General features: G+C 41.3%; 1 protein-coding gene across 15 annotated transcripts in view; it reads left to right on the top strand.

The window, feature by feature from the left end:
* The window catches only part of PTPN13 (protein tyrosine phosphatase non-receptor type 13), a 188,498-nt gene that overhangs the window by 71,881 nt on the left and 101,991 nt on the right, over positions 1-14,626 (top strand). For all 15 annotated transcript variants that reach the window (XM_065596146.1, XM_065596141.1, XM_065596140.1 and 12 more), the window contains exons 4-6: positions 1,333-1,398; positions 7,508-7,693; positions 11,203-11,296. In XM_065596146.1, the coding sequence (XP_065452218.1) occupies positions 1,333-1,398; positions 7,508-7,693; positions 11,203-11,296 (346 nt within the window). The remainder of the gene's footprint in view (positions 1-1,332; positions 1,399-7,507; positions 7,694-11,202; positions 11,297-14,626) is intronic.

The following is a 14,626-nucleotide window of genomic DNA, read 5'->3' as shown; positions in this document are numbered from 1 at the left end:
AACCGGCCGGAGCGCCGGGGGGAGGGCGGCGAGCCCGGCCGGGGCCCCGCTCTCCCCAACCGTCCGGAGCGCCGGGGGGGAGGGCGGCGAGCCCGGCTGGGGCCCCGCTCTCCCCAACCGGCCGGAGCGCCGGGGGGAGGGCGGCGAGCCCGGTCGGGGCCTCGCTCTCCCCAACTGGACGGAGCGCTGGGGGGAGGGCGGCGAGCCCGGTCGGGGCCTCGCTCTCCCCAACTGGACAGAGCGCTGGGGGGAGGGCGGCGAGCCCGGCTGGGGCCTCGCTCTCCCCGACCGGCTGGAGCGCCGGGGGGTGGGCGGCGAGCCCGGCCGGAGCCCCGCTCTCCCCAACTGGCCGGAGCGCCACCCCCTCCAGGTGCCGCCCCAAGCAATGGCGATTCTAACTGCATATAGCTAATGCTTCAAGTTGCCCTGCAATTTGTATTTTCTCTTTAGTTGGGGGAAGATGGGATTGATTGAATCACCTATAACTTGTTGCCAAAATTATGTAATGCACTTCTTGCTTTAAATTATACAGTTGTTACTAACACACGTTCACTGTACAATAGTTGACTTGTCCAGTACAAAGTGTGTCATTACCACATTATATATATATATAAACAATCCAGATTCATTATTATTTGCTACTTTTTTCTATTATTATTTATTATTTATTTATATTACAGCAAGGCCAGTGGCGCCCATTAGGATGATTTGTTGTGCTGGGACGTGTACAAATATGTAGGAAAACACATTCACTGCTCTGAGGAGTTTACAATGATTGAAATTTTAAGATGACAACCTCATATGTGGTGTACATAGATGAAAGTCCATTGGCAATCCAAAAGCCAGTGTTTGTGATCCTAAGTGTTTCACCACCTTCAGAACTATGCACCTTTTAAGACTTGCAGCATTGGAATGCCCTGCTGCATTTCAGAATGTGTTCATCACCATCAAGTGTTGTAATCTTATCGATGTATACTGGGGCTTAATCTTAAATGAAGGGTTAAAAACTAAATGGAAATGTTAGAGGAGCATTATTAAGATTTTTTCAAGTCTTTTCCCATAGTAGGATTTGCTGTTCTGACTGTAACGACCAGGGCAAAGGACAATTCGGAAGCTCTCCAAGGCAAGGAGGCTAATTGAGTCCATGGCTAAGCTTAGTTGTCAAAAATGTAAACGTGCAATAGTGCACCTAATTCGGGGGGTGGAAGGGGAGGACCACCCTGTCTCAGAATGTCAAGTTCATCACACCCACTTAATACTCTATGGATATACTGATGAATTTCCAGAACTGTCCCTTCATTAAGTTGACAGATGGTTTGTGTTGTATTACAGATTCATGTTTATTCTCTTGGTATGACTCTTTACTGGGGAGCTGACCATGAAGTCCCTCAAAGCCAAGTAAGTATTTTTTTAAGACTTCTTTTATAAAATCTCACCATTTTTAAGTTTTAAAATGAGGTTTGTTTGATAACCTCCTCCTCATTTCTAAAAAAACAGAATAACAGGGCAAGGTAAACCTTTGGGATGCCGGTGGGACTGTTGAAACTAAGTGAAAAGCAGGAGTTTTTACATAATTTGGGTTTTTGTAATTTACATAATTACAAGGAGCTTGTGAGAGGGGGAAAAGTTGTCCCAAGGAGTAGAATTTAGGGCTCGTTCCTGAAGCCCTCACTCATGTGAGGAGTTCTATAAATATGAATGGGACTATTCTGATGAGTAAGAGCTGCAGAATTAGGCCTGTTGGGGCACGAACCCAAGAGGTACAGAGAACTTGCAACTCCCATTGCAGTCATTTTACAGTCAAAGGGAGTTCCAGGTTTTCAGCCTTCCCAGGATCAGGCCTAAATATGTAGGGTTCGAGATAAAATAATATTATCTGAAGTAGTTTCCTCTTAAATACTGAGGCTTGGTGCCTGAACTGTGGACTTCCAAGTTATGGGTACTTAAAGGTGAGCTTATCAAAGTCTTACTGCAACATACAAGAGAAAGACTTTTGATGTATTCTGTGATCCTGCAGCTGCAGAATTTGTCACTGAATTCACTCCTAACCATAATGCTGCTGAGAGCAGGGGGGTTTGCTGTAGAATTAAAGACTTTTTTACCACTGAATCCATAGAGCTTTGCTTATAGTGAAGCAGCTTGTTTTGTCCATTATGAGGCAAAACTCCTATTCTTCTCTAATTAATACTCTTCTCTGTTTCTATTCTGGTTGTTTGCTTCTTTATTTTTCTTGATTAGGGATACTGTAGTGTTGGTTTGAAGGGGGGAAAGCACTGGCATTGTCTTTCACTTTGAAGTGATGTGGAGTCAACTTGGCCCTTATGTCTCCCAATGAACCACAGCTGTTTGAGGCTTATACAAAACAACTTGCTTGTATATCATGCTGTGAATCTATCAGAAGAAAAATTAGGTTTCTGTTTTATTAAGGGATTCTAAAATGGGTTGATTTTTGTTTGTCATATTGAAATTTCTTTAATATAGTAAAAAGTATTTGTGATTTACTTAAAAAGATACTGACCACTGTGCTCCATTTGGCCCTAATATAATTTCTATGAGCCTAAGGTAGGCATGTTTGGGTGAATTCATTACATGACTGCCTCTGAAGGGAGGGTACTTGTTGAGAATAGGGAGTAGACTTCTTTGCTGTTGACTTGCTAGCGGCTGCAGACACAGTTATGGACTGGTTAGAGCTTAACCTCATTGCTCAGTTTCAGAGTGGTCGCCGTGTCAGTCTGTATCAGCAAAAACAACGAGGAGTCCTTGTGGCATGTTAGAGACTAACAAATTTACAAAAGCTTCTGCCCAAATAAATTTGTTAGTCTCTAAGGTGCCACAAGGACTCCTCATTGTTATTGCTCAATTTGGTTATCTCGTATACAGTATGTGCAGCTGTCAGAACTCCTTCAGTCAGGTTTGGGAGGATTTACTCTTTAACGTTTGACTCATCTTCTTCCAGAGCACTTTCATCTTAGGAAACAAAAAATAAAACAAACAAACAAACCCCCGCACAACAACTACACTTTAAGTCAATAGCTGAAATGGTTGGAGGAGACTGAAAAATTAGGAGTCTGTATCCAAAAAGTACATTAGGTGATGAGGTAGGGATATGCAGATATTATACATTTGGCTTGACTGCTGCTCAGATGTGGGGGAGGGGGACAGCTTTCAGCACAAAACTTACTCAGCTGCTTAAAAATGTATTATTATTACTAATTAAATGGAGAAACTGTTGATACAGTGTTATGGCTGAGAAATAAAGGGAAAGATTTTCAAAGGCAGAGAGGACAGTGACTCCTTTGATTAGGATTCAAGCACTGATGTACTCACAGGTGCATCTGTGTATCTTCCACTATATCGCCATACTTTAACAGGAAGCCCCGCATTTACACTATTATTCACATAAACCCAGCTACATAATCTACTGGATTGGATTTTCTTAACATAATCGGTATTTTCAAGAACTTGGGTGGTACAAAATGTGATGAAAATTGGTAAAAATTACATAATACTTTTGTAATACCCAGGAATTTTTCAGTAAAAATGAATAAAAATAGACAATCAAGGCCCTTGGGCACATATTACAGCTCCGGTAAAACTGAGGAGGAAAAAGCAAGTGGTGGATAATTTTGCTCCTCTTCCACTGTGATTAGCAGGGATATTCCTTTGCAGTTCCTTCTCTTCCCACAACCTCAATCCCCGCATTGACAAGTTTTTCTCACCTTTATGATCTGGGGCAGAGATGACCTGGCAGCTTAGAGTTGTTAGGTTTGCGCAGTAGAAATGGAGTGCTGGCTTGAAATCAGGCTATGGAAGTTGAGAACTGAAGAGAAGATAGGAACTTTATTCCCTTTTCTTTCCCTAGAAATCTCTATCATTAGTGGCAACAGAGATTCCAGCATCTGGTTTTACCAGCACTACAGCAATTCCCCTCTAGGATATCATGCTGATGTGTGTCAGGAAAGAGAGAAAAAGCAAAATTGCAGAAATTTCCTACCTTTGCCTTTAATTTTAAAATGTGCCTGCTGAGCTTCTGCATTCCAGAATACTCTGCATCTAAAAGAGCACAGTCAAGAAGGCACCCATACATGCTGCCACAGAAGTTACACCCCTTCTGATGCAGTCTTTAAGGTAGCAAGCAGTTAGTAGAGATAGAATGATTGACTGTGTGTGGCACTGCTTTTAAGAGGAAATTTCTTTGTGCAGATCTACACAAGAGCATGGTTATATCCATATATACACACATGTTACATGCTTAAATAAAAAAGGAAAAGATTCATGATTTTTGGCTTTCATTAGTTCATACCTTATTTTATTTTTAACTGTTTTATCTCTTAGTGCACCCACACTTTTTCCTGAGGATTATATCTATGCCAAATCTGGGTGTTTTAACTCCAAATTGTGTTTGTCACAGACCAGAATAATAATTAAGCATAAAAAAACATTTTTGTGCTTGAGAAATGAAAAATATATACCGTGCGTTTTCTCTCTAAACTTGGATAATAAAATAAAATTGCCTCTGGGGTTGAGAGTAAGTATAAGCTATTTCAGCCCTAATAACTGAATTTTTGGGAAAAACTAGCTATTGAACATAGGGATTTATAATGAATGCCTTCATTACTGTAACTATAGTGTGGCTTTGGTGATATTGTAACCTAAAAAAGAAAACCGACACTTTTAAAAACCATTATTTCCTCCCAAAACCAAAGAATAATCTAGTTGCATGCAGGGATCATTTGATTAGAATGGAAAAACAAAGCATGCTCTGAAGAGTTTCATCCAGAAGTTCATTATGCTGTGCTAATGGACTCTTTGGGTGGTTACAGATTGTCGTTGATTTCTTCATTCAAAGCACATGCTTTCGGCGTTTACAAAATGTCATCTCTTTCATGATAGTATTGATGTGTTCTGTAACTACTAGGATATTTTTAGAAAAATGCATTCCTTCAATATGATTTATATAACCGTAGCCTCTTGAGATGCCAACACAGATCATGGTTGCATTGTGGTAGGTGAGTTCCATAATAAGAGACAGTCCCCATTCCGAAGAATTAATACTTTAAATAGACAAGACTGACAAAAATGTGAGAGTATTATGAATCCCATTTTACCTAGGGCAAACTGAGACACAGAGAGAGACTGTAACTTGCCCAATGTCATCCTGGAAGTTTGTGGCAGACCTGGAATTGAATCCCAATCCAGTGCCTTAACATGAGACCCAAGACCAATTATTATTATTTATTATTCGTATTACAGTTGTGCCCAAGAGCCCTAGCCATGGACCAGGACCCCATTGTGCTAGACATTGTACAAACATAGAACAAAAAGACAGTCCGTGCTCTGAGGGGCTTGCAATTCTTTCCTTCATTTTCTACGTTCTGTAGCTAATGGTAAGGATCAGATTGTGGCTGACCCTATGCGGGTGTACAAGTTGTGGGAAGAGGATACAAAGATCTCCCAGTTCTTTTGGGCTCCAATTCTGGGATTATGCCTAATCCCCGGTCCTTTATATGCTTGATGGTCAGGATTTGAAGAGCCCTAGTGCGGGTAATGACACTAGATTCCATAAAGGAAGAGACTGTGTCTACACCCCTGCGTACGCACCATCCAGCAGAACAGGGCTTATATGGGAGAAAGCAAACTGTGCTCATTAAAAGGATGGATCATCTGTTCCCATATGCCTGAGGGAGTGTGTGTTGCTACACAGCAGTTCTGTAACCCCTCTCAACCCTGGCTGTGGCTTATAATATACCCGTACTATAGCCTGCTTTTTTCTTTGTCTCTTCTTTTGTGTGTTACATCAGTGTAGATTGCAAAATATTTTTATAATGGGGAAAGTGTTGTGGGCTTTTCCCTTTTCCTTCATTCTCAAAAACAGCTGACCTGCTCTACTTTATAATCTGAAGAAATGGGAGGAAGAGGGGGGTGGAATCACTCTGAGGCAGAGACCAGGTATGGATAATTTCAGCCCCAAAAGTGAAAGTTTTAGAAAGTTGTGAGCCACTGAAGACAGAAAGATACAATGGAAACATGGAGGCAATTGGCTATAGCTATCGCGAGCACTTCAGCTACTTTAAAAAGAAAATCAACTGTTGTCATCCTTGAATAGAGCAACTTTCATCTGGTGAATTTATCTTACCTGTCCTGTAAGCATGTGGTAAGTGCTAGTAGCTAACATTCCAGCAGAGCTCACAGATCTACCTTTATAAAAAGTTAAAATATTTAAATCTTCACCATTTAATTTGTCTTTAATCCTGGAAGCTTTTCCATTGTAACACAGATGTAAGATGTACCATTTATAAATGTTTGTTGATGTTTTTAGCTGATGAATATGTTATTTTAGCTTCTTTGCTGTGTACCAGGTTTCATGCAAGAATGATTTCTGTGATTCGAGAGAGAGAAAAATTGTTCCCTTAAAAAAAAAAAAAAAAAAAAAAAAAGTATTGAAAGACAGTAGTGCCTGTTAGTGTGTATATGCAAAAACCCTATATTAATTCTGTATGTCAAATCAGGGTGATGCAGAATAAATTTTTATAATAAGCTTCAAAAAATAAATGGAAAGAAATACTGTGAAACTTAATGTGCTTAGTAAAGAACAACACACGACAGGGCATGTATTTCTTTGATAACCGCCCACCTTGGGTGCTAGTGAGACACAGTGCTGAAGGCCAAGTGCCTACAGTGTCTGGGAAGTGGTGTTATCACTGAGTACTGCATACCCTGGAGTGTTATTCCACTTAGAATATGACTGTTGGATGGGAAAAAATTAAGGCTAAGTAGTTCCCAACCCTATGGGTGTTGTCCCATAATTGCAGGGCTTCACTTATGTAGCCAATCACTTTGCTCCCTCAGTCCTGCCCCTTTTCTAATAATATCTAAAAACTTTTCTGGACTATGGAAAGGATTTTTAAAGATTTGATAATCTTGAGTAATAATAAATGCCATCTCCAATATAATTGCTAGCCATAAGAGACTTGATGAGTCAATCCAACATGTTTCTGGAATATGAAAGTACAAATCCAGTTGAAGTAAAATCTTGGACTAGCTAAAGGATTATAGAAGCCTTTTCAGTACACTTGTCAGATCTCATCATCAAGTTCCTGCAAATACTGTCTCCAAGTCCCTTATAGTTAGCAGTTACAATAAATATAGTTATTTTTCAAGACTGTCTGTGTTTTAAAAATCTTAATTAGCCCTAATGTCCTTGGTAGACAAGTATTATTATACTCAGTTTACAGACTGTGTGAATAGCCCAAGATGAAACAGGTTAGTGACATATCCTGCATTTAGATCCCCTGAACCATAGCCACTAGATCATACTGCTTTCCCCATCAATGAGATGTGTTTCAGATGGAGCATATCAGGTGGAATTTTCAGAAGTACCAAAATGAATTAGTATTGCAAGTAATTTGAAACTTTAGAAAATCAACCTATTTGCATATGTGGTTGATAGATATTTAAGTGCTGTTGTTTTGTTTTGTTTTTTATTCCTCCTCTCCTCTGTAATCAGCCTATCAAACTTGGGGATCATCTAAACAGCATACTGCTTGGCATGTGTGAAGATGTCTTTTATGCCCGTGTGTCTGTACGGACGGTTCTGGATGCCTGCAGTGCCCACATAAGGAACAGTAATTGTGCACCTTCTTTCTCCTATGTGAAACAGTTGGTTAAACTGGTTCTGGGAGGCCTCTCTGGGGTAAGTGTTTACAAGCAGTTGAGCAATAACTGAGAATTGCAAAAACACAGTGAAGAAATTGGTTCAGAGTCTCTCTCCAACCAGTCTTGCTTCTTGTTTGTAATTTTTCCCAGTTTATATTAAAGGGACACTCAGTCTAAAAATTACACTTCTGTCTGAATGTTTTTTACCTGCTTTTATCACAAGCAGCACCAGAAAGAGCAATTACTGAAAGATTAATGGAAAACATTGTGGTCTCTAATTTTTGTTAGTTGACTTTATGCATTTGGCCGTACTATATGTGGTCACTTTTGCAGTTTCCCTGGTAAGGTCAGTTTCTCGTTGTGTTGGGTCTTCCACACAGCAATGGGGAGAAACATTTTTTTAAAAATAGGAAAATGTGATGATAAAAAACAAAAATTGGAATAGATGCTATGGGGCAGGTGTTTAAGACACTTGTTTTAGCTATCTGGATTTCTCTTATACATTTTAAATTCTGTTATGGACAGTTGTTTATTGAAGGAAATAAGGGAATGTGTCACCAGACTTAAGTTCTTCTGAGATTCTACCCAGCTGTCAGCCATTATTACTGACAGGGAATTCATATTATTATGACACATGCACTTACTATTTTCATATGTAAAAGGAACTACATTAACTCATCTCATAAAGTTACCATTCCTGACTGGCAACCTCTCCCTTTGCTACAGTGTTACAACATATTCATGGGATGGTTAAATAATTTTAGGACTCTGAATAGAAATGGAGCTTACTAACTGTTAATGGTGCCAAACAGTACTTCTCACAGTATTTTTCATTTATAAATTATCTCTAATAATGGCAATCAGACAACTCAAGCAAAGTACTTCTATAGAATTGCTGGTTCTGATTCACTGCTATGTTACTACAGCAGTGGTCCCCACCTTTTTCGTCTGGCGGGTGCCAGATGACGAGCCACGGAGGACCGGGGTGGCGGACGAGCATCCGCCGAAATGCCGCCGAGAAGCGGCAACGTCAATAGGCGATGCCGCCGAAAATTGGCTGCATTTCGGCAGCGACGCCTCTGGATGACGCTGCTTCTTGGCGGCATTTTGGCAGGTGCTCGTCCTCCGGCCAGTACGCGGGTGCACTTAGATGCCCAGGCGGGTGCCGCGTTGGGGACCCCTGTACTACAGTATTCTACTGCTTCAACCCTTTGGAAGTTATTACTGTGTAGACTGTTGGTCCTTCATCAGGTAAGACTGAGCCAATCACAACATGTCTTCTCTCGCTCTGGCCATCCTTCACCATGCTTGTCCATATCTCCTTGTTAGGAAATGATCCCACCTCTTTGGAGGCCGACCTCATGGCCGTTTCAGTTCTCGCGGATACCACTCAGATATAGCTAGTGTAAAAATGGATCCCTGGACACATGCCACCAGTATGATCACAGAAAAGTACATTGCTTGATATCCTGTTTCTTGAGATGGGAGATTCCAGTGCTGTCAGGGCCTTGCTAATCTGGTTGGTAATTTGCTGCATGAAGAGATATGACTCTGGCTCAGTTGAATCTCCAGCCGTCACTGATTCCATACCCACAGGCCCTCCAGAGAGAGCGCTGTGAGGCATACTCTGCTCTCTGGCAGCCTAAGCATGGCAGCTGAATCTCTCTCTCTCTCCAATGATCATCAGTGTGGCATCTGAGCTCCTCCATGGTAACTTAGTGTAGCTGTTCTTCTACAATGCAGAGCAAGAGGCAGTAATTGAGACAACCAGGCCCCAGCAAATTCAGAGCTTTTAAAATGGGGTTGGATTGTGACCTACAGGCAACCAGTAGAGTGCAGAGCACTAGTGTGAATGGTCTTGTATGATGTCTCTTGCTTAGCAGGTGAGTTGATGATCTATGTTGTATCAGTCTTAATTGCCATATGGCTTTCATAGTCAGTCCCAGCTAATAGTGCATTAACATAGCATTAGCCTGGAGGTGACAAGATGTGAATGACTTTGACCAGCCCTTTATCTTGGCCAGCATCGATGGAAAAGGTAGTAGTGGCTGAAAATGCCTATCTGTAAGTTCCAGGATCAAAGGTGAATCCCTCCAAAGCCCCTTAATAAGTGGGAGGGGTATTAAAAAAACTTCAGTTGAGGTGTTGCTTGTTGAGATTCTGCTAGTTCTTCTGTTTCCCTCTACCAATCAACATCACCTATGTTTTGCCTGAGCAGAGTCTTAGCCAGCTGTCTTTCGTCCATCTCCCTGTTTCACCAAGTCATTGGAATATCTGAGATCACATTGTTCACACTAAACAAGAAAGGAAAATAGAACCGGGTATCATCAGAACATTGGCGACATCGTGGTGCGGTTGTTTTCTTTATGCACTGAGCTAGTCTTCACTCCCCAGTTTCATTCCATTGTACACAAATAGGTCCTGTTGCTGTTTGGTTCTGTACATATCCTTGAAACACCAACTTAGTGATGTACATACACTGTTTATATATGGAAACTGTGCTGCTCTTGCTCAAGATTATATGAGCATCCAGTTTAGAAGAAATGGGTTCCTGTACATATCTATTGACCTGATTAGGCATTGTTGTACTGTAAATGTTTCCTCTTGAACTGTATAGGAGATTATCCATTGAAATGCAAAATATTTTAAAATGTCATTGGGTGCATTTCCTTTTTAAAATATTTCATAAAGGGTGAATGGGGAGATCACTGATTGAACCTATTTAATATTAGTTGGGTTGCATTGTAATTGTACTAGATAGAAAGTAGCTTGATTTTTCACAAGCTGCAATCCTAATTTTTCAGTTAGTTTCTAATTTACAGAAAGGCTAGAGTAAAAAATTATCAGTGCAATTTAAAAAGATTCTTTGAATTATTTGTATGCAAGTATCCAGAATCAGATAAATATATATATTGAATTAACATTTATTTTTAAAAGTTGGGAAGCTGTGATAAAATATCTCAAGAGTTGGAATTTCCTTTTTTGTTCTTTGAATTATGGAAACACTGAAGGAAACACTTTCCTGAAATTATTAACGCTACTGTATGGGCATCCAATTTAGCTACTGTGGGTACTAGCCTAAAATATCATCCACACGCTTGTATTTAATAGTAGGTACAAACCGTAATTTAGCAAACTAACCCTGAATATGCACATCCTGGAATATCTAAAGCTATTTTAATTCTTCTAGTTTCAATTTACTGTAATGGAATATATTTATGTTGTAGATTTATGGAATTATTTTCTGTTTATTTGGGGGGAAAGTATGCCAAACATGTATTGAACAAAGTGATACTAATAAGGGAAGGGTTCCTAAAACATAACCCTGGGGGAAATCCAAATTGATAATCCCAATTCAATGAAGAAATTCTGAATTTCCACACACAAACTAATGTAAATACTGTATATTACTTCTGTTGAACATTTATTTGCCTGAGAAAGACAATGACCTGCTAAATGTGCTGGCCTTTTGTCCTGTAGTGTCCAGTCTTCATGCTAACGTGGTCTTTTCAGAACATTTGACTTTGTATTACTGCCTGTTTACAGGTCGATCAGCTTTCCTGCAACGGAGAAAGAAAATTGCAGACAGACAGAAGCCAGGCCATTCGGGATAGGCTGAGAGGGAAGGGACTTCCCACAGGTAAATGCTCCTTGGTGGTCAGGAGGATGAAAGCCTTATGGAAGAAATCTAGGATGCTTAGTCTCCCAAATGAGTGTAGTAGGAGCGGGAGAACTCATATTCACATTCTCAGAAGTCTGATGATTAGTACACCAGAGATCACTGTTCAGCTAAACACCTACGTGCATACTTAAGTCCCATTGATGGCAGGTGAATAATAATTGTGTAGAATGTAATTTTTAAAGACATGCAGTTCCAACTGTGTGTTGAACTTGGGTTTATTCACATGCCAGATATCTTGAGTGAGATATCTGATATAGAATGATTAACCACTGGAACAATTTGCCATCACTTGAAATCTTTAAATCAAGACTAAATGTCTTCTAAAAATTATTGTCTAGGTCAACCAGAAATTATGGGTTTGAACCAGGACTCATTTTTCCTGCATTGTGCAGAAGTCCAGACTAAATGATCATAATGGTCAATTCTACCGTAAAAATACATGCATGCAAATGTGGTATCTCACTACCAGCAGTTACTGCTCACTTCTCAAACAGTGAATGGATACAATTGCTCAGATTTATCATTGCGCAGAAGGTACATAAGGTGTTCAACTCTTCACATGTTACTGTCAGTCTTTGCCCATTTGCCACCACCAAACGGGGTACAAAAACTCTGTTGTTCAGCTCTTCTTGTTACTTTTGTGTTATTTAAAAAACATAGTAGCCTGGAAGGGATTACAAGCATCAAGATAGCTACTAGGATCGCCAGTAGTGCTAGAAACCACAAAGAAGGCAAAACTAGGCAGGGCCATGGCCCTGCAACCGTTCTGTACTGATTGGGGCTTCAGGGCTAGGTGCTGGGACAGAATGGTAGGCTGCTCTTCCAGATAAGAGGTGGAGTTTCTCTTAAGAGCCCTCCTTTGCTGATTTTTTTTCCTGCTGTTCTCTACAGGCAGTATGCCTTTAGGAACAGTTGATGATGCAGTGTCCCTGTTGTCTCACTCTCGCACGTGCTATCGCATGTGATTTCTACAGCCATAATATAGTACTTAGTACCTTAGCTTTTCTTCCCCCCACCACCACAAGAAATATAATTGTCCTTAACTTAAAATCTCTTCTTCTCAAATGAGTGTGGATTTCCTATTTGTTTGATTGTTTCTTTTTGTTCGTATACACATAACTTATAAGACTGTCTTTAGCAGAAGTAATTTTATGTCTTTACAATCCTAAGCTTTGTTGTTAACATATAGTTATGTTTGGGTTTTACTGCTTAACTTCAGAGACTGGTACTATAACAAGCCATCTTGTTATAGCATCTTCACGGGTTTCTGGCTCAGTTCTAGTGTGCAGTAGTATCTGTTTAATGTCTAGCGTATCCTCTCTCTAGGGACATGTAACACTGTTGGGACTCACCACCTGGTGCCTCCTGCTGGTTACCTCCGGGAATTAGCTCAGTCCAGTGGAGCGCCCTCTCCTGGTGGTGTCCCACCCATTGTCTCGCCCTCGGTTGGCGTGTCTAGACCCGCGTTGCTTCCCCTCAGGGCCTGCAGCCTGGCAGACACCGGGCTGGAGTTCCTTTCTGCTCCCCCGGGCCTGCCCAGCAATGCGCTGTCCCAGGTGCTAGTCTCCCACCTCTGGAGACAGACCTTCCCCTCTCCAAGGCCTGGGACAGACTGACTGCTCTCTCCCTGAGCAGCCTTTTTATAGGGCTGAGCCCGGCCCTGATTGGCTGCCTCCAATCTGGGCTCTGATTGGCTCACAATAAGCCCTTTTCTGATCGTCTGCCCATCTGCAAAGGCCCACTGGCCTGCTGCAACCTAAATTCTCAGGGAGTGGGGCAGTCTGCCCCACTACAGGACTATACCTTGTATTTGCAGGGGAAGGATGAGATGATCTAACAGGTGTTTTCCCACTGTAACCTGTATGATTTATTTATAAAACAACATAGGACAGGATATTCTTCCCCTCACCCTGCTTTCTTTGCATTGCTCAGTACATATGATACCTGCTCCTTTGAACTGGTTAAGAAGGGAATTTAAAAAACAATATTTACTCAGAAAGTTCAGCTGAGATGCAGCATCTGGCTCCCTGAGGTTCTGCAGAGTTAAAAGATTGGCTGACCACTGTGCCCTCACTTGGCTTCATACCCCACATTGTACGCTCCAAGATGCCAAAAATAACAAGATTCTTTTAGTGCTGATGTATCTTGCGGTCTCCTGGAGTGAAGAAGAGTGTTCATTAGGATTTCCTTGAGGTGGAAGAGTACACGTTACACAGCCACTCTCAGTAAGCAAGCTCACCTCCCTCAAGTTGGTAAGGGATCTCTTGATCCAAGTCAGTACTCCTCTTCTGTGCTATGTTCTCCTATCTAGGGGATGTCACGTTGTCTAATGAGCCTGTGCTATTTACACGCGCCCACACACCAAGTGCATGAAGTGCTTATGGAAGGTGCTGGACTGGAAACTAAAGTCCTCTATCCACTGAGCAAGTACATCATGGTAGCAACAGGTACCGTGGCGATAAGGCCCATATAAGATACTACTTTCTATTTAACCAGGTTATAGTGCTCACTTAACATACCTCAACCTGAGAAGGAGGAGTGACAATGTGATTCAGTGACTATGCCCTTTCAGTCCTTGCCCTTCTGTAAGATCACCACCAGCAATGCAGTTGTAGGGATTTTTGTGATATGGATGAGTGATGAGAGGTGGTTGAGACCCCCAATATATTTCATATAGACCACCAGCCAGCTTTCAAATGGACCAGGTTTGAGCCAGTTATACATAGGAGATGAAATGCTCACTGTCTCGTTATCATTCCCTGGAGCCATTCCATTATGCAAATACCTAAAATGTTGTTCATCCTTCCCAAGATTACAATATACCCATCTCTCAAACCACACCCCAGAAAGAGAGAAAAGAAGCTTTCTGAAGAAAGAGGGAATGAAAGATAAGAGAAGATAGGAAAAAATGAATAAGCAAAAGAAGTGGAACCATCCTTTGGCTCCCATATATTCAGATGACAGGCACAAGTGCTATATAAATGCTTGACATCATTTTGAATGTCCAGGCATCAATGTTGTAGAGTGAGCATAATCCATTCACCTCCCTCAAAATCTGACTCTCAACGGATTAATTCAAGAAATAGTTCTTCTGTGTCTCTTTCCCCTCTCTGGACAGATGGTGCTATCAACTTGTGACAGTGTATTTCAGCTACCAAACCCACTTCTGTGCTAGGCTGGTGTTATATGGATAAGGTTCCCTCTGGCTATAAAAACTTTTACTCCTGGGGGGATTCTGTGTGAGTGTATGCCAGCAGAAAATGCCCTGTCCCCCCGAAGATTTCCTGT

The sequence above is a fragment of the Chrysemys picta genome, chromosome 5 (assembly GCF_011386835.1).
Source record: "Chrysemys picta bellii isolate R12L10 chromosome 5, ASM1138683v2, whole genome shotgun sequence".
NCBI lineage: Eukaryota > Metazoa > Chordata > Testudines > Emydidae > Chrysemys > Chrysemys picta.
Note: the sequence above shows the minus strand (reverse complement) of the source record. Positions and strands in the feature narration are given on the sequence as shown.